Source organism: Bos indicus x Bos taurus, chromosome 20 (assembly GCF_003369695.1).
Source record: "Bos indicus x Bos taurus breed Angus x Brahman F1 hybrid chromosome 20, Bos_hybrid_MaternalHap_v2.0, whole genome shotgun sequence".
Classification (NCBI taxonomy): Eukaryota; Metazoa; Chordata; class Mammalia; order Artiodactyla; family Bovidae; genus Bos; species Bos indicus x Bos taurus.
In genome coordinates, this window is record NC_040095.1 from 32811046 (window position 1) to 32832175 (window position 21130).

The 21130-nt window shown below is 41.1% G+C and overlaps 1 protein-coding gene across 1 annotated transcript in view; it reads left to right on the top strand.

The window, feature by feature from the left end:
- The first annotated feature begins 590 nt into the window (after window positions 1-590).
- PLCXD3 (phosphatidylinositol specific phospholipase C X domain containing 3) overlaps window positions 591-21130 on the top strand; it is a 205592-nt gene continuing 185052 nt past the window's right edge. Inside the window, exon 1 of the mRNA XM_027520181.1 lies at window positions 591-877. Within this exon, the coding sequence (XP_027375982.1) occupies window positions 775-877 (103 nt within the window). The 5' untranslated portion in view covers window positions 591-774. The remainder of the gene's footprint in view (window positions 878-21130) is intronic.

A 21130-nucleotide genomic window follows, 5' to 3' on the forward strand; every position in this document is an offset into this window, starting at 1 on the left:
GGGGGTGAAGTGCTTCTTTACCTTGAAATGACTGGAACAGGATGCCAGGGATTGAATAGGTACCACCTAGAACTTAACTGATCTCTTCTGACAGCACACTTGTCAACTACTCCAAAAATTAAGCAAAGTGGTGAAGAAAGACCACCATTTTGTTGTCAGCAAGGCTCTCGGCCCCGGCTGAGGAAAGAAATAACCTGTTGTAGCTTACGAAAGGAAAAGCTCTTCAGTAAGAATGGAAAGTCCTGAAAGCAAGTATGAGAGTCTGCTCGGGGGAGGTAATAGCATCCCAAAGTCTTCTAGGATTTTAGCTTCAACCAGAAGATTGTCTTTCAAACATAAGCAAGACCAGGAAGTCACATTAAAGGGCCGAACAAGATCGTGGGCGAAACAGCTGTGTGAACCAAGTTTAAAAAAAAAACAACACATAATAAATAATAAGAAGCCAAGGAATGCTGTAGAAATGGCGAGAAAAGACAGAGACGCATAGGAGGGATAAGAAGGGAGGAGGGAGTCGGGGAGGGAGCGGAGAGAGGAGAAAGCTGAGCGCGGACGTCAGGAACAAAAGCTCCAGCGGAGTCTGGCGGAGGCACTAAGGGAGCATGGGGTGTTTTGAATAATTATTAAAATTAGCATGTGTCTGCGCCATCCTGTGGGTGTGGCGCACAGCGGAGTGTAAACTCTAGCGGGGCTGGGAGCAAACACTGGATTAGCGGCAGCAGCCTGCCAGCCTGCCCGAGGAGTGTGAGGACCAGCGCGCGGCACACCGACCGCACGATGGCCTCGTCTCAAGGGAAGAACGAGCTGAAATTCGCCGACTGGATGGCAACTCTGCCGGAGAGCATCCACAGCATACCCCTCACCAATTTAGCCATCCCAGGTAGGCGCTCAGAGGCTGCCGCCGGGGCGCTCGGCGTCCGCTCCACCTGCCCCGCCCTGCTTTATCTGCCACTAAGTGGTAACTTGCCAAGATGCCCACTGGAGGCAAACTCGTCTCCACGGGTGGGTCTCGGACCAGGCGAGCGCGTGCCCGGGCGCCTCCGGCCTCCCAGCGCTTTCCCAAACCTCTGGGGACCGTGGCGCGGGGAGTCAAGGTGACTGCTTTTCCATGGGTTTTTGAAGCAGGTTGTGTTGAGAGGGCTGGAGCAGGGGAAAGGCTTGGCTCTACGATGGCCCCTCGTACCCCAGCGCCCCGCCTCCACAGTGTTCCCCCCGGAGACGGGTCTGGGGACGATTTCTGGGGCTGTGGGATGATGGTGGTCTGCGAGCGCGAGCCGCTGTCCTAAGGGCTCGGCTCTAGCCCGTGGACCTCCGACTCCATCTCTGTCACGGGATCAAGAGAATTTGGTGGATTTCTCGGTTAGAAGCTACCCGAGTCATTAATATTCGTCCCTAGTCTCCTTTGAAGAGACAAAGCGCTTCCCGAAGAGTGATGAAAGTTCAGGGACCGCAGGCTTGATCGATGCCCTTGACCTGGAGCTGAAGGGGGGAGAGGAATGTAGGGAGCCGTTTCCTGATCTGCGTGGACCTAGAGGGCCTGGCCGGGTGGTCACCATCTGGACTCTGGTCCAAGGGCAGTGAGCAGCGTCCAGCGCGCGGGTCAGGAAAGCAAACCCGCGTGGACCGTGCATTTGTTGCTCGGGACAGAAACCAGGCAGGGGAACCTGCGTGAACTGCGGCGGAGGGGTGGGCTTCACCGGCAAATCTTAGGAAAAAGATGATTGCGCTGGTGTCCAGAGAGGCTAGAAAGAAGGAAGCCTCGGCAAAGCGAGGAAGAGACTGGAGGGGTCGGACGCTTCAACGTGAAGCGCGCGACTTGGACCAGAGGACTGGGCAGGTTTCTGGGGGACGGGGCCGCAGCAGACCCTAGTTCGGATGTGCAGGGGCAGGGTGGTTTCAGGACGGTATACCACGGTGACAGCTGGGTTCACAGCCATACTTCGTTGACTTTTCGCTTGGGCTGAGAGTGCAGAGTATCTCCCTGACCCGCCTGACCCTTCCAGGATTCGGCTAGAGGGCAAAAGACCGACAGGTAGTTCATCCCTCGCCTTGAGCTATGCCTGGTTATCAAGTTCAACCTTCTGGTCTACCTTCTCTAGCTCTTACCCATCCGGCGCCCTCTCTCAGCCACTGGGGGAAATCATGCTTAAAAATTTTTTTTTTTTTTTTTTTTAAGGGGAAGATGGGTTTTCTTGAAAATCTCTAACCAGTAGCACTGGAATTGATCAGTAACTGAAATCAATGGTCTTTAGTCAAATGGATGTTTGGCGGTTATGACAGACACAGGCTCTGAGTGCCAGCCCTGGAAGGGAAGGGTTTGTCCCCTCTTGCCCTTCTTCAGGAGGGAATTTCCCAAGAGCCCAGGTGTCTCTAAGGAAGAGAACAAGCCAGCTTCTCCGTTCTGCATTTACCCTCCTCCCGGGTGAGCCTAGGGATTGCTCTTTTGAAGGAGACAGTAGAAACTACAGAACTTTGTTGGCAAAATTCCACTCTCACTTCCACAGGCATTGCTATCCACTTTTCTTCCTTTTTATTTGGTCTTTAGACGGGTACTTTCACATGGTTTTACCTGAGCATTTATGGAGGCCTAAAAGGTAAGAAGGGCAAGGAGTCTGATGCCAGCTTCCTGACAGGTGACTCTCCAGAGACACAGGGAGGTTAAAAGCTCAAGCTCACATTGCAGGTTCTGAGGGATGGCATGATATCATGTCTGAATCTAACATACATTTTTATAATACTTCACTTTTCAAAGCCCTAACATATAACCCAGATAACAGAATCCTTCCCCAAACCTTGTGAAGCAAGTGATGCTGATAAGTATTAACTCCATTTCACAGATACGAAAGTTGCATTTCAGTGAAGGGAAATGACCTGCTATCAGTTCAGTGATATGATCTTTAAATATGGTCCTTAGAAAAAGTATCTAGGAATTTTGGAGAGAAATGCTTTGCGGTTTGGATCTGGGTGATTCCGCAGCAACAAGTACTAATCAGGCTGAAAGGACAAGGAATTAAGGCATTGGCAGGAGTGAGAGGAATTTTCTTTTCTTCCCACAGGACAAGGTGGAAACCTGTGTTCAGAGGCTTCGATATTCTGATAGTTCTACAGTAGAGACACAATGATAATAGCACTCGACACAGTGGGAATTTCCACTGCTTGCCTAATTCCTCTTAGTTTTATACTCAAAGTGGATCCCCTGCAAAGCTTTCCATTCTCATCCGCAATAATTCTGAGATAAAAACCCTATTTTGCCCCTCTCCATCCCTCAATTCCCCTGTGATTTTGTAATGTAGGTTTGGCAGATCTACACATGTAAATCCAGGTTTAAAAATGGCTTTGGTACCTTACTGTATTACTCAAACTGTGAGAATTTTTGGAGGAAAAAAAAAAGATGTTCAAACTTCTATAGTCAGGGAACACTAATTGGAGACTATTAAACGCTAATGGAATAATTGCCTTAAAATCATGCTAATAGCTTCCTGGCTGCTACATGTTTACTTGGCCAGTTGCTACAGCTTGAATTAAGTAATTATCTCCACCATTTAAAACCACTTCTGATGTACCACACAAGGGTTTCTGTAGAAGGGAAGGGCTGCTCAGTCATCCTCTAAGCTTCAGGTTTTCTTAGGTGGAGCAACTGGAGAGTGAAGAGCTGTCTAATTATGAAGCCATCTTCTTGGGTCAGCTGACCTGCATTACCCAGAGCTAGTGCAAAGAACCGTCTGCAGGTGTGTGATATTCCCCCAGGTGTGCAGTTCTGGCATCTTTAAACTGTTTCTCAAGATGTCTGCATATTGAATACTTTCATAACCGAATTTCTGTGTCTGTTTTGCATTTAAATGGCATCATGATTTGGTATTGACTGGCCTAAAGAATTCAGTTAGTAATCGGTATTAGTAGTTTTACTTTGATTTTATTTTTCAGAGGAATGGTACTGTCAGAACGCCCTGACAGTTACTCAGATTTCAGTCTCATTTGTCTTTTCTTCCTATCTCTGATGACTCCAAGCTGAGTTTTCATTCGTACATGCTTGCTTAACAGTATTCTGGCATTTTGGACTATGAATGATGCATCCTCTTACCATAAACAGGTTAGAGAGGGTAAACAGGGATGGAAGCTGGGAGACAAAGTGTCAAGTTCAGGTGAAGGTGAGTCTGATGAATTTCTGGCATCTTCAAAGCCGAGTTTAACTTTTATAATCACGGTGCTGCCAGAACCATTGTAAAAGATCCATCATGGGAGCAAGCAAGCTGTTGCTTAATCTGGGTAAGTTGTTGCTGATCTGGATCTATGACAAGGAGTCATTCTGTCTGAAATCTAAAAAATCAGGAAGGGTTTTTATTTTAATGGGAAGGGTCTGTTATGCATTTGCTTATATGTGATGAAAGTCTTCTTCACATAATACAGTAAGTTGACCATGTAATACTGAAAGACTGGCTAGTGTTATGGGACTAGAACCTCAGAAGGAGTGTATGTTTCCTTGGTGTCAGAGTTGTTTACTGAGTTGACCACCAGTTGGCCTGTGAGCAGGACCTGGGCAGTCAGTTTGCTTACCCTCTCCCCTGTCCTTGAAATGCACTTTTGGCCCATCATTTCCACAGTGGGAGCCATTTTCAAGGAAGCAGCCTTGAGAGAGCAATGTGTTATTGAGACCATCTGGCCAGTGTATGTGGCTGAACCTTGTTAAGGCCTCCGTATAAACTTTTAAATAGGCACAGAGATCCACTTATCTTGCAGCTGCTTCCAAACAAGCTTCCTATGTAAACTCCCTGATTATGAAACTTACCTACCAATCTGGAAGTCATCTGCCTGCCTTTGGTGTCTCCTTGCCAGTTTTCAAACCAAAACTTGAACAGCAATTGTTGACTATACTTTAGATAAGGAACACAGAAACGCTTCAGAAATCAATGTTCTTGCAGATTTTGTACACTCTTTCAGGAAATGCTAACACCAATGAAAAAGGGCAGTGTTACTTAGGGAAACAAGATGTGTTTAAAATAGCTCTGACTTCTGTGATCCTGTGTTGGCTTTTATTAGTTTTTAATTTCTTTCCTCACAGTGATCTCTTCTTGTTGTTCCTGGAGCCAACTGTTTTCCTTTTCCTTGTCATTTACTATTTCTATTTTGATTAGGACGGGATAAGATTGTCAGGGTAAATCTGGAACTGGGTCTAATTGTACAAGTTTCTTTTAGGAAGCAAGGCATTTCCCCCCATCATTTTAGTCCTTATAGTGATATGGAAATTAATCTTATTCAAAGCAACAAAATTGTTTAAAATGACTAGCTTTCTTGTGCTGCCTGTTCAATTCCCAGTTTTGTTTTTGATTTTGCTAAAAAGAAAAAACTTAAATATCTGGAACATAAGTTTTACACTTTTGAAAATTTTTAATTGGAGCATAATTGCTTTACAATATTGTGTTAGTTTCTGCCACACCTCAACATGAATCAGGCATCAGATCAGATCAGTCACTCAGTCATGTCCGACTCTTTGTGACCCCATGAACCACAGCACGCCAGGCCTCCCTGTCCATCACCAACTCCCGGAGTTCACCCAGACTCATGTCCATCAAGTCAGTGATGCCATCCAGCCATCTCATCCTCTGTCGTCCCCTTCTCCTCCTGCCCCCAATCCCTCCCAGCAGCATCAGAGTCTTTTCCAATGAGTCAACTCTTCGCATGAGGTGGCCAAAGTACTGGAGTTTCAGCTTTAGCATCATTCCCCCCAAAGAAATCCCAGGGCCGATCTCCTTCAGAATGGACTGGTTGGATCTCCTTGCAGTCCAAGGGACTCTCAAGAGTCTTCTCCAACACCACAGTTCGAAAGCATCAATTCTTCGGCGCTCACCCTTCTTCACAGTCCAACTCTCACATCCATACATGACTACAGGAAAAACCATAGCCTTGACTAGACGAACCTTTGTTGGCAAAGTAATGTCTCTGCTTTTGAATATGCTATCTAGGTTGATCATAACTTTCCTTCCAAGGAGTAAGCGTCTTTTTTACATATGTCCTCCTCTTCTTGAACCTCCCTCCCATCTCACCTCTCCTAGATTGTCACAGAGTATCAGGTTTGAGCTCCCTGTATCATACAGCAAATTCCCATTGGCTATAAATTTTATACATGGTAATGTATATGTTTCAGTGTTGCTCTTTCAATTCATCCTTCCCTCTCCTTCTTCCATTGTGTCAACAGTCTGTTCTCTATGTTTACATCTCCACTGATGCCCTGGAAAAAGGTTCATCTGTACTATCTTTCTAGATTCCATATATATGTGTTAATATATGTTTGTTTTTCTGACTTGCTTCACTCTGTATAATAGGCTCTAGGTTCATCCACCTTATTAGAACTAACTCAAATGCACTGCTTAATTTATCCTATTGGGGCTCTTCTTGTTGAATTGAACTGAATCATCACCTATTACTAACTAATATAAAGTGATACTTGTGACATTTTTGAGTTTGCAAAGTGTTTTCTCATGAACACACATGCTTTTCACATGTTCTATCAATAATCTCCTTGCTACTCAAGGCCTGAGGAGATTATTGATCCAGGGGCCAGCAGCATCAGCGAACATGGGTAGAAATACAGCATCTCAGACCCCAGCCCTCAGACTGATTTAATCCCAAGCTGTATGTTAACAAGATCCCCAGGTGACTGCATACACATTTAAAGTTTGAGAAACACTGCTTACCGTATCTCTAAGGGAAACCTTTATGTAAGTGGCAGAACCAAATTTAAATATGCTTCTTTGATTGAGCTCTTTCTAATGGACCATGAAGTCTATCTGTGAATGTTCAAATTTACATTTAGGCTTAGAGCCAGAGCCCCATATCTGACTCAAGGCTAATGGCCCAGGTTGGGAACATTTCTGATAACTGACATTACAGTTCATCATGCACCTTGAACAATAAAAATGAGTTAATTGCTATTTAAGTGTTCAAATTGGGTCACTGTGATAAATGTAAAACCTTCCTCCCCATTTCCTTAAAGTCCTGATGCTCTTTGATACCAGCCATCAACAGCACTTAAATTCAGCCCATCTGGCAATGCTAGTGGTCACTAATGACAATTTAGGAGACACTCTGTATTGGTTCTTTGTCCATTTGGTATCATTTTTGTTGTGTCATAGGACCAGCTACTTTTGTTGTATTTATAGGCCGCAGGTTTGTTCACCTTATCTATAAGCTTCCGTGGTGGCTCAGACAGTAAAGAATCTGCCTACAAAGTGGGAGACCTGGGTTTGATCCCTGGGTTGGGAAGATCTCCTGGAGGAAGGCATAGCAACCCACTCCAGTATTCTTGCCTGGAGAATCCCTTGGACAGAGGAGCCTGGTGGGCTACAGTCCATGGGGTCGCAAAGAGTTGGACATGACTGAGAGACTAAGCACAGCACAACACAAATTTCAAGCCCCTTTGAAGTAATAGTGGCATCATAAATGCAAACTGTAGTAATAATCAGCACCAGACAGCCATCAAACACAAAGGTAAATGGTGAATTGTTTTTTAATAGGAAGAAAATGATCAGTCTTTGTATTTGTAAACCATACCTCATTTATTTAAATCATGATTTACGTGGATTTGAAACATGCATAACTGTGGTTGTAACTCACTTGATTTTAATTATTTAGCATAATCCAGGCTCTGAAAGAGTTAAATTTTAAAAAAGAAACTTCAGCTTGCTAAAATAGATACATTTATATGTTACAGCTCACACACTTTACTCATATGAAGATTTCTCATATCCTTATGTAGAGTTTATTTTCTCCTGTGTAATTCTAACCCTGCCTAATCAAAATAGAAAGAGTAAGTTACAAAGAGGAAGAGTAAAGCTGTTGAGTGACATATATTGGCTATAAAAATAGGCAATATTTTTGAAGGAAGACTAATAAATAAGGATATAGGTATCCTTACATAAAAGGTAATGTTCCCTAAATTCTAAAATTTCCAAAGTAAAATCAGAGTCATGTTAATTGTCAGTTTTGATCCCTTCCAAGTACCTCCTTCATGGACTTCTGAATAGTTCTAGAAATCTCTGGACAAATTCTTAAATTGTTTTTTTAAACCAGTTTCGTGGGCTATTGCACACTGCAATTTTCCTTCTTTCCTGTTTTGGGGAGGTTACGGGGAGTTGTCATTTTTGCTGCTCTGACATGTAGAGGAACTGTACTTCTGTAGTTTTACACTCAGAACTCCACTGCTGTTGGCAGTCCCACCAGAGCCTGTGCTGTGTCTGCAAAGGCCCAGCGTTGAGGATGTTAATGTGTAAAAAGGGCCTTGGATAGGATTGCACTGTGGTCAAAGGCTCCCAGAGCTGGGTCCCCTGCTGTGGAACATGTAGGTGCCAATCCTACGGCTGACTCTGGCTGCCATCTCCACTGAAACCATGAGTGCCAACACTGCCGGATCCTATCAGTCCTTTTGCTTTGTATGGATGCCAGCAAAAGAGTTCTTTGATTTATGTTGATTCTTTTGGTGCTGCCACCTTGCCCTAGGACTTAGAAATGAGTTTATGAGAGCCAGGCAGAGGACAATATGTAGGATACATTTTATTCTGTACTGTACATCACTCTCAGTGTTAATTCACTCTCTGCATGCACATATACATATGCATGTATGTGTGTGTGCACGCCCATAGGTGTATCAACTTTCTGTTAAGATAACTTCTTTTCTGAGAACCTTCTGAATAGATCCTGTAAGTGGGCCTCTGGGCCTACCTAATTAATCATTCCTCCAGGCAGATCCAGGGTAACAACACAGCTGGATCCATACTGTCCCCAGTGAGCAGCCTGGGACAGTGTAAATAGAGCCAAATCATCTGATAGACCTAAAGTAATTACTAACACCTCCATTGCTTTAAAGCACATAAATAAGTAATCGATGCACTCTGAACCTTCAAGAGAAGGTTAAGTCTCATACACACATAGGCATGCATTTTAATTATCAATGGTTAAAGGGATCAGCTCCGTTAATATGGATATTTCACCTATTAATGTTACCACCAATGAGACTTATCCATTACTATTGCCCATGTACACTCAAGGAACTTCTGGGTACAATCATGTAATTTATTATCCTCAAGAAGCTTATAGATTCTATTACCTGTCTCTCAAGGGTTAGGATCAGTCTCAGAAGATTGAGGACCGGGAAAATATGTAAATCATATACTCTAAAAGGCAAGAAAATGTGAAAGAGAAATTTACCCTGGTTCAGATGATATCCGGCAACCAGACACTTTCTACAGTATCATATGCTTTTATTATGCTCTGTTAAGAGAGGAAAATGGGTCAGGAAGACAGGCAGGAGGAGATAGTTAAACGTCCTTGAGAAACTGCCAGGATTAGTCACCTCCGGAGATCAGGTACTGAAACAGATGGCCCACTGCTTTGTTAGATGTGCTCTTGTTTTGTGTCTATTTTTCATTATGGATCCTGGGAGTGGACAACTCTTAGACCACTCCATCTTTAACGTCAGCTAATTTTATGTTTTACATAGAAGAATTCTTCTTTTGAATTAATTTTTATGAAGCAGTCATGTTTATCCTTGGTCAACATTGTAAATGATGGTTGTGTTCCTTGATTCACTTGGAGAATTTTTATTTCATGAAAGAAAGTGGACTCCAGTGAATGAATGACAGTCTTAGTTGCCTGGGAGGCTTTCCTGTAGGTCTCCTTTGACTTCTTGGCTGGTGCAGAGGAAGATGTACTTGAAGGAGTCCTCATGGGCAAATGGGAACCTATCTCAATGCACATCTCTGACTATACTTCTCTGTTACCATGTGGAGGAGGAGGAGGAAGGAGGAACTAGGCTGCCTTAGTACAGAATTAATCCAAGCACCCTCCTGCTATGACCTGCCCTGGGCTTTTCTGAAAGAAAAAAAACTGGTCGAGGGGTTGTAAAGATTCTACTTTGAGAGTTGCTAGAAGGGTAGGCTACATAACTGTCACCCCTCGTGTTCTCATTTCCCAGCATTAGAGTTTCACTCTTGAAAATGTCCTTAATTCTCTTGTCTTACTCTTTTCTGTTCTGCTTCCTTGGAAAAAAGTCCAACTTAGTCAAACTTTTTTTTTTTTTTTTAAATCTATTCCAATCCTAGAAAACTTCAATGGTTAAATATTACTGAAGTACACAGCCTGGATGGTTCCACTAACTAGAAATTTCTCACCATGAATCTTACACATCAATAGTAAATTCAGATTTTTACTCTCTGAGATAATAACTTCATACTTCTTCTTACTTCTCAAATCAGTATCTCCTTCCCACCCCACTTTAAACTTATGACTTCACCTCTTATTTTACAGGAAAAGAAATAGATTCAAACAGACATGAACTTTCTCAGTTTCCCACCATTAACCCACCAACCTACTTGCATCTATTTCTGCATATTCTGCATTTTCTTTAGGTAAGAAGTCATGGATCTTTTTCTGCCTGAATCCATCTTTTCTACTTGTGGTCTGGATCCCCTTCACTCAGATCTCCTAAGTTTTACCCCCAGTTTATTCCCTCCCCTCCATAATTATTTTTCTCTACCACTTCTGGATCATTCCAGTCACCACACAATCATACTTTATTACCCTTCTTAATGAAAAAAAAATCTCTCTTGACTCCACATCTGTGCCTCTATCCACTGCGCTATTTCTCTAGTATTTGTGAAAGCATTACCTCTGTCTTCAGGTTGTTATTTCCTTTCCTTGCCTACCCCATATTAATGTTATTTCACTACCACTGCACTAAAATTGTTTTTTATCAAGGTTGCCAGTGATTTTTTTTTTTTTTTTTGGATAAAGCTAAGGAAAGTTATGACCAACCTAGATAGCATATTCAAAAGCAGACACATTACTTTGCCAACAAAGGTTCGTCTAGTCAAGGCTATGGTTTTTCCTGTGATCATGTATGGATGTGAGAGTTGGACTGTGAAGAAGGCTGAGCGCCGAAGAATTGATGCTTTCGAACTGTGGTGTTGGAGAAGACTCTTGAGAGTCCCTTGGACTGCAAGGAGAGCCAATCAGTCTATTCTATCCTGGGTGTTCTTTGGAAGGACTGATGCTAAAGCTGAAACTCCAGTACTTTGGCCACCTCATGTGAAGAGTTGACTCATTGGAAAAGACCCTGATGCTGGGAGGGATTGGGGGCAGGAGGAGAAGGAGTCAACAGAGGATGAGATGGCTGGACGGTATCACTGACTTGATGGACGTGAGTTTGAGTGAACTCCGGGAGTTGGTGATGGACAGGGAGGCCTGGTGTGCTGCGATTCATGGGGTCGCAAAGAGTCGGACACGACTGAGCAACTGAACTGAACTGAACTGAGTGAGTAATTAATTCTTTATCATTTTATTTGACTTTTCAACATCATTTGATATGACTGACTGCACTCTTCTTGAAACGTTTTCCTCTTTCGGCTTCTTAAGACACGTGTGTATGAGTGTGTGTGTGGTTAAAAAACACATGACATAAGATTTACCCTCTTAATGATTTTTTAAATGTTTAGTATTCTTAGTTCTAAGCACAAAGGTATATAGAAAATCTCTATAACATTTCATCTTGCATGACTGAAATGTTATACCCATTAAACAGCAACTCATCATTCCTCTTCTACTTTTTACTTTGATGAAATAGCTACCTACGTCATATAAGCAGAATAATGTAGTATTTATCCTTTTGTGACTGGATATTTCACTTAACACGGTGTACTCAAGGTGCATTCATGTCGTAATATATAGCAGAAATTCCTTTCCTTCTTCACAGATGGGTAAGGTCCCATTGCACATATACACCGATTTTGTTTATTCATCTTTCAGCGCACTTTGAGGTTGTTTCTGTATCTTGACTATTGTGAATAATGGTGCAATGAACTTGGGGGTGCTAACATCTCTTTAATAGCCTCTTAAAATTCTTTTGGTTAAATACCCAGAAGTAGGATTGCTGGGTCACATAGTAGTTCTATTTTTAACTTTTTGAGGACACTGCATTATTTTTTTCTGTAGCAGCTACATCATTTTACATTCCTACCAATAGCGAAAAGTTTCCAATTTCTCCATATCTTCACCAATACTTATTTCTGTTTTTTTTTTTATAATTACCATCCTAATAAGTGTGGATTTATATCTCAGTGTAGTTTTGATTTTTATTTCCTTGATGATTCGTGACTTTGAACAGCTGTTGATGTACCTGTATTTGTTATCTTGCTACTTGGTGGTAAGACTTAATGATGTATTTTGAAAATTAATCCCTTATAGATATATGATTTGTAAATATTTTCTCCCATTTTATAGGTTGCTTTTTTACTCTATTGATTGCTGCTTCCTTTGCTCTGCAGAAGTTCTTTAGTTTCATATAGTCCTACTTGTCTATCTTCTATTTTATTTCTATGCTTTTTATATCATATTCAAGAACACAACATCAATGTCAGAAGCTTTTCCCTCATGTTTTCTTCTAGAAATTTTACAGTTTTAGGTCTTACATTTAGATCTTTAGTTCATTTTGAAATTATTAGTGTATGGTCCAGTTTCATTTTTCTGCATGCAGTTACTCATTTTCCCCAACACATTTGTTGAAGAGATGAACCATTCATCATTGTGTGTTCTTGACACTTTTCTCAAAGATCAGCTGACTGTGTTTGTGTGAGTCTACTTCTGTGTACATTTTGCTCTGTTGGTCTATATGTTTGGCTTTGTGCTAGCATCATACTTCTTTGATTGCTTTATCTTTGTAATATGCTTTGAAATGCGAAATGTGATGCCTCCAGCTTTGTTCTGTCTCAAGACTGTTTTGTTTATTTGGAGTCCTTTGTGGTTCCACAGTAATTTTAGCATTGTTTTTTTTCTATTTCTGTAAAAATAAAATGCCATTGGGATTTTGATAGGAATTGCTTTAAATCTATTAGATTACCTTAGATAATTCGGGCACTTTAACAAAACTAAGTCCTCCATCCACCAACAAGGGGTTTCCTTTTATTTGAGTCTTGTTTAAATTCTTTCATACATGTTTTCTGAGAACAAGTCTTTCACATCCTTGGTTAAGTTTATTTTTAAATATTTTATTCTTTTTGATGCTACTATATCTAAGATTGTTTTCTTAATTTCCTTTTGGAGTGCTGATTTTTAGTGTATAGAATAAAGGTGATCTTCATATGTTGATTTTGATCCTGCAACTTTACTAAATGCATTTATTATAACAGGTTTTCATTGTTGTTGTGTGTTAGTGTACAGCGTGAAACGAACAAATGATAAAGTGAAATAAGAACAGTGAATTTAGGCAGAGGAGATCCTTTAAAAATGCAGGCTCTGGTTTCAAATACCTGAGGTTTGTAGCCTAGCTTTGACATTTACTAGCTATGTGCCTCAGTATTCTCAGCTAAAACATGAGGATAATAACAGTACTTCATAAGCTATTATGAGTACTTCATGGGTATAATACTTCTTAAGTTGTTGTAAGGATTAAATGAGGATATGTATAAAGTATCTAAGAAGGGCTGGCATACATGATGTTACCTACTCATGTTTCACTTGTGATTTTCAATCCCAATGAATAATCTTCAGAGCAAAATAGAAAGTGAACATGAAAGTCACTCAGTCCTGTCCAACTCTTTGTGACCCCATGGACTTAGTCCATGGAATTCTCCAGGCCAGAATACTGGAGTGGGTAATGTTTCCCTTCTCCAGGGGATCTTCCCAACCCAGGGATCGAACCCAGGTCTCCCACATTGCAGGTGGATCCTTTACCAGCTGAGACACAAGGGAAGCAGAAGAAAATAAAGAAGATTGTAATAAAAAATGTTGTCAAATGTGTGTTCAAGCTTTTGTGCCAAGGCAATGTATATCTCTAGGTACTAAAGAGGGGAGATGATAAAATATTACAGAACTGAGCAATCATTTCTAGAGATTGTGAAAATGGAGATATAAAAATAATGCAAATGTCACAGTGTCCAAAAGAGGAAAAATAGACCCCAAGAAATTCATATGGTAATATCCAAATGATGTGTAAGTGAATAAAAAAGGAAGTGATGATAAGGGCTCACCCTTCCTGTGAAAAGTGAATCAGTTGGGAGGCATGGGACCCTGACTGCCGTCCTGGATCCGCGACCAAGTGCTGGACAAGTCAGTTAACTCTGCTGGTCCTGTGGTGTTAACATCTGTAAAACTGCTCAGCAGTTAATGTTGTGGACAAACTTGCCTCAAACCATGGCTCTGCTGTTTACCAGCTGACTCAGGGGAGCCACTGAAAACCCTCTGAGTTACAATTTCCTCAGTTCCAAAATAGAGATGATAGTACCAACCTCACATCCTCTGTTGTGAGGAATCAATAAAATATATAGTATACTTGTCACCGGAGAAGGTGATGGCACCCCACTCCAGTACTCTTGCCTGGGAAATCCCATGGACGGAGGACCCTGGAAGGCTGCAGGCCATGGGGTCGCTAAGAGTCGGACACGACTGAGCGACTTTCACTTTTCACTTTCATGCATTGGAGAAGGAAATGACCACCCACTCCAGTGTTCTTGCCTGGAGAATCCCAGGGATGGGGGAGCCTGTTGGGCTGCCATCTATGGGGTCGCAGAGTCAGACACAACTGAAGCAACTTAGCAGCAGCAGCATACTTATCACAGAATAAATGGTCAATAAATATAACTCTTTTTTTTTTGTTGTTATCATTCCATCATGTATAATTCACTTCATTTATTTGCTAACAAGGTGGTTCTTGTCTTTGTAAGATCCTTTTCCCTCACCTCCCTTTAGTCACAGCTTGTTGACTTTTTCCTTTGTAGGCTCAGCCCTGCCTTAGGCTCCAGACCCAGTCCAACCCTTGGATAAGGGAATGTGAAGAGGACTGTTTCATTTCACCAGTTTTCTTCTTGCATCTAGAACTCAGCTTCTGATACAGCTGGATACTGAAAAATCAACTGTCATGGGAGGGGCACACATGAGCAGCCCAGAGCAAGGAATGGAACTTCCCACAGGTGGAGATGTTGGCCAGGTAGACTCAGTGGCAAGTTATTGGGAGAATATCCATATCCAGAGAGGACAGTGATCAGCAATACTTTTGATCCCGCACAGGGAAAAGGGTCTAATATATGGACAGAGACCCTTAAGAAACCTACAAGCAGATATCTCAGAAACACAGGGAAACCTCAGACACACTGAACTTCCTCATATGAAGTTTACTTATCCAAGTCAGAGCTTTGGACACCATCTTAGACTTTCGCTCTAAGATTAAGTTCTTAGTCCCAGGCTATACCCAGATCCTAGGAGAAAAATTCTGTATGATTCTTCCCAGTCCCACCTGGTCCCTGAACACCTTGTGCCTGACTGAGCTCTCTTTCACTATGATTGATGAGAAAACTCCCGGTTGTTACAAGTTGATACATTATTAGGCAACAGAGCCTAAATTTTAAATTGATTTTTAAACATGAAGATTAATTAGAGCTATTTTGACAAGCTTTAACAAGAGTGAAACTAAAAAAGTTTTGAAATATAAAATATGTAAGAGCAGGTCCATAGAAACTTGACTTAACTGTGGTCTGTGAGAAAAAGACCTAGGGCATGTAGTCAACAGGGAGCTGTCAATCAGTGGCAGAGCACACAATAACGTGTGTGCACAATTGGGCTGCTGTGCCAGATGTAGTTCACAGAGCAAGGGGTGTAATAGCCTGGCTGACCCTATACTGGGCAGAGCCATCTGCAACATGGAGCTCTGTTCTGGGCTTCAAACTTTCATGGATACTGTGGAAAGTTGCAGAGTTTTGGGGGAGCAAGGGGTTGGGATTGTGGGGAGGGTTTTACCAAGCCATTGACTTTGAAGTTTCTGGAAGCCACCTTACATGGGAAATATAGCCAGCTCTCTTCAGGCACACGGAGAGGTCTATGAAGTTCTAAATTAAAGCAACCACAAAATAGAATTTAAAGGGATGACGCTTTTGGAAAGCTAAAAGATAAGGAGAAACCTTTTATCAATGTGATTTTTAAGCAGTGAACTTAGCCTCTCTAGGAGAGGTGTGTAAAAAGAGGCTGATTGGTTATCTTCCAAACATCTGCTTTTATTAATACAAAGCATTTGATCCGGATGACCTCTAAGGCCTTTTCTGCTTCTATGACACTGTGATAATGGATAGGTTGTTGTTGTTTAATTGCTAAGTCATGTCTGACTCTTTTGAGACCCTGTGGTCTGTAACCCTCTAGGCTCCTCTGTCCATGGGATTTCCCAAGCAAGAATACTGGAGTGGGTTGCCATGCCCTCCTCCAGGGGATCTTACTAACTCAGGATTGAACCCACATCTCCTGCATTGCAGGCAGATTTTTTACCCCTGAGCCACCAGGGATGCCCCACGGATAGGTTACTTAGTGTCTCATAACATCAGTTTCTTATATGAAAACAGCAGTAAGAATTGTATTCATTTTTATGATTGTATGAATCAAGTCACTGATCACTATTTCTCCCTTAACCCATTTTCCACATGTAGCATGTTTCTGGTCTTTTCCCTTCATTTTTCATAAAAATTTACTTATTGTTTTAGTTGCCTAGTAGAATTTAGCACTCTCTCCTAGCAGACAGGATATAAACTGAAAATTGAATATAGCATGAAGAAAGCCCTATTTAACACCTGACTGTTATTTCCAGGGCCATTAGATTAAGAATAATATTTTGGCATATCAGTAGATAGAACTGATTTTTCTCTAGTGTCAGTGTAATTACTTAAACTGACCGCCTTTGACAGAGAGGTGCAGACTCCCAGCTGCAACCATTCCATTACCCTTACATAGATTGGGATCCCCCAGGCCTTTCCTGAAGTCAAGATGCCAGAATGACCCTAAGGACCTGACTTCCATCAAAGCTCTTGAAGGCGAAAACAACAAGCTTGAGATACAAAAAGGTTTTAAAGAATATTTTTTTCCTTAAAGCTAGCTCACTCTCCGGGCATTTCATTATGTTAACGGACTGTTCATCTAAGGACTGTTTCAACGATGCAGTGGGGCGCACTATAGAATATGGCAACGGTAAATATCAAAGAGTAGAATAATGGTTGCCAGGAGCTAGTTGAGAGGAGGGAACACTGGAGAGTTGTTTAGTGTAAATAGAGTTTTAGTTTTTCAAGATGAAAAAGTTCTGGAGACCTTTTGCACAGCAGTGTGAATATGCTTGACTGTATTGAAATGTACAGTTAAAAGTGGTTAAGACTGTAAGTTTATGTTTGCTTGTTTTTTTTTTTTTTTAACTACAATTGAGAAAAAAATTTGCACAGTCAGATCAAGTTTTATAGTTTTTGACATAAGTGCCTGGAGGCTTGCTATACAGTTTTCTGCAGTGTTTGTAATTCTTTAAGGCTCTAACATCAAGAAAAAGCATTGCTCCTGGCTATGAGGCTAATAATCTTGTTTTTCCCTCTTTGTATTTCATTCATGATTTCACTGATTGAAGATGGCCAAATCATATTAACTTCTTAGGTCTCTGTTTCTTTAGTGTGATATTAGACTAATGCACTTTGTCCTCTCAGGTACCCTGCTGGTGAGGGTTAATGAAATAATATATGGATGCTTTCAAATTCCTTATATTGGAAACATCTTCCTGGGTTTGTGAAAATTTAGGATTCACATGGCCCAGAGTTACCTGCCAAGGTCAGTTTCTCTTCTTGGATGGAATCGGTGGTACCATATTTTAACTTGGACAAGATTAGGATTCATTCATTCAGAAATTCATACTAAACACGGAATATGTTCCAGGCTGTTCCGTTGTTTTTCATTGTCCAGTTGCTAAGTCCTGTCTAGTTCTTTGTGACCCCATGGACTGCTGCATGCCAGGCTTCCCTGTTTCCCAGAGTTTGCACAAAGTCGTGTCTGTTGAGTTGGTGATACCATCCAACCATCTCATTCTCTGTTTCCCCCTTTGTCCATAGAATTCTCTAGGCGAGAATACTGGAGTGGGTAGCCATTTGCTCCTCCAGGGGACCTTCTCAACCCAGGGATCGAGTCCAGGTCTCCTGCATTGCAGGTAGATTCTTTACCATCTGAGCCATGAAGAGGGACACCAGTGGTTTGTTATTGTTGCTTAGTCACTTGGGCATGTCCAACTTCTTGTGACCCCATGGATTTTAGCCCTCCAGGCTCCTCTGTCTGTGGGATTTCCAAGGCAAGAATACTGGAGTGGGCTGCCATTTTCTTCTCCAGGGAATCTTCCCTGAGCTAGGGATCAAACCTGCATCTCCTGCACTGGCAGGCAAATTCTTTACCACTGAGCCATCAGAGAAGCCTTTCCAGGCTGTTCTAGGGGCTGGAAATAGAGGTAGGACAAGCTTGACTGGGCAATTACATTCTAGTAGTAGACAGGAGATTGTAAGCAGCCCCAGAGAAAATGACCCTTTTGTAGGATTTACCTAAACCAGAGGAATCATATTGATTTTTGTTAAAACATCTGGGATCTAGGTTGTAATAAGTTCCCTTGGAGGACTCCATTTTTTGTTTTCACATTAAAATGTGGATAACGAGCACAATCGTGGGGACCCATCCTATACTCCCGAAGTACTCTTAGGCTATTGTTCACATGGAGTGAGAGCCAATTAAATGGTGTAGATTTCAGGGTTTATTCTAGAGAGTCTCTGTAGCAGATGAAGGCCTGACCTTACCATCTTCCACAGGGATGTTTTTGTAGACTTATTCCCTTCTCTCCATGCCAGAACATAGGAGAAGGGAGGTGGGCTGTGGCTGAGGAGCTCATCGTAGAAGTATTTCTCTCTTCCTTTAACCTTGTTCCACGTGCCTCGTTTCTTATACCACCTCCTTCCAGGCCTCCTGAATTTGCTTGCAATCATATTACACTCTTGACTTCCTTTCAGGCTCAGTTTCAGGCACTGACCGAGGTAATAAAATAGTATTTATCCTTTTTCCTGGCCCTTTGAGAAGCTGTTGATCTAGTTGGGGAGCATTTGCTGAATTTTAAGGTCACTCTGCATCATGGAGGAAGTGAGAAAGTTCTTTAAGAGGTAAAAGATAGTTGTTGGTTTTGCTTTTTACCTGTGAATCCAGAAGTATAATCCAATTCATTTTCAGTAGGCTGAAAAGCTCTCCCACAGGCAGAACTACAGTTTCAGGAGATGCAGCTGAAAGTACTATTCAGTAATATCATAGGAAAAGATCATAAGAATAACTACCATTTATCAAAGGCCTGTCTTCTGACAATAACTTACACATATTAACTCTAACTCTTATGATAACCCTGTGCAGTCAATACTGTTCCCATTTTACAGACATGTGAACAGAGAGATTAAGTACTTGTGTTCAAAGATGTATTAGGTGATGAATACAGAGAGCTGTCAGGTTTTAAAGCCTAAGAATTTTTTTTTTAATTAGGTCTTATATCCAGAATAAAACTCCTAGGTCTTGAGTAGCAGTCTTCATTTTTCCAAGATTCTCTTCACTGACAATTATAAATGATCTTTTTCTCTGTTCTTTTTATTTAAGCACAAATTTATTTGAGCCCTTTCAAAAACAATTGGTATTTGTGGATTTAAATGTTTTAACTTACCTTTCCATTAGGCAATAAACTTTAAAAATGTACTCAGATATTTTCTTAAACACTTAAACAAGTGTTAATGTACCCAGATATTTTCTCAAACACTTAAACAAATAAAATACCAAGACTAATGGAATTCATTCACTCATTCAGCAAGGTGAGATTAAATATTTGCTTTATGCTTAAACCCCAAGTTGTGTTTTCCCTTCACACCTTACCCCTGTAAAATGTCATCATACATTTTCCTACAATGAGAAAAAAGCAAATCCTGTAAGTGGAAAAAAAAAAAAAAAGTTCAATGAGCCACAACAGACTCTTAAAGGCCTAAGTGGGGCTTCAAACCCCAACGTTGTATTCGAAAGGACACTGCTGAAGGCCTCCCAATGGGTGAGACACAGGGCCTTGACCCTGGGAGATGGCATTTTGATTTTGATTGCTTTTCTATTGAGAGTTTAAAGACATTCTCAGCATATTGTTTTCAAGGGATTTTTCTTGGCTCATGTTTGGGTAAAAATTATTTTTGTTCCTGCTGAAAGGCCTCTTTTCTACCAGAATTCAGAATAGAATATGACAAAGCTTTGGCTCCTGTCTGTTTGTGACATTGCTGACCGTCATAACAAATACACTTTCCCAAACTTTATGGCATTTTAATAGGAAGTTAAATGAAAGAAATCCATTTTACTAGATTTTTTTCTTCATTAAAAAGGATAACTTGTGGAGACAACAGTTAACAATTGGTTTCTATAATTCTAGGGAGGGTGTTAGATGTTTTAGCAAATATTGGCTAACATTTATATTAATGCACTCATGGCGTCACTTTTTTAAGTTATAGAATTTGTCCCTCTAAAGATAATGCCATGATTAATTTCAAATATTTTGAACAGTTGTTTAAGGACCGTATTTTTTCTCTCTCTCTCTTTTTTAGCAGAGTACTAAGGACCTGTATAATTTATCCAACTTATGATACAGGATTATGATTATCATTAGCATCGTTTATTAAACTACATACCATACAGAGATATTTAGAAGAAGCCATTGGTATGTTCACAGCTGTTGGTGCATATCCCTGCTGGACCGGACATCTATATTTTTAAGTTTTTGTGTTTGATTTTTAGGGTTTTTTTTGATTTTTAATCTTTTAACACGACATTAAAGTTACCATTTTAACCATTTTTAAGTGTATAGTCTGTAGCATTAAGTAAACTCACATTACTCTGCAAACTATCACTACCATTCATCTACAGAGCTCTTTCCTCTTCCTAAACTGAAGCCCATTAAACACTGACCTCCCCCTTCCCCTCTCTTCCCATTCCCTGGCTATCGCGTTCATCCTACTGTGTCTATGCATCTGACTACTCTAGGGACTTCATATAGGTGGACTCGTATAATATGGTCCTCTTTTGAATGGCTTATTTCACCTAACACAATGTTTTGAAGGTTCGTCTATGTTACAACATGTGTCAGAATTTCTTTGCTTTAGAAGGCCGAATCGTAATGCTTTAGATTTATATACCACATTTTGTTTATTCATTCATTTGTTGGTGAATACCTGTGTTGCTTCCACCTTTCAGCTATTGTGAATAATGTTGCTATGAATATTGTTGCACAAATATCAGTTCATGGCCCTGCTTTTGC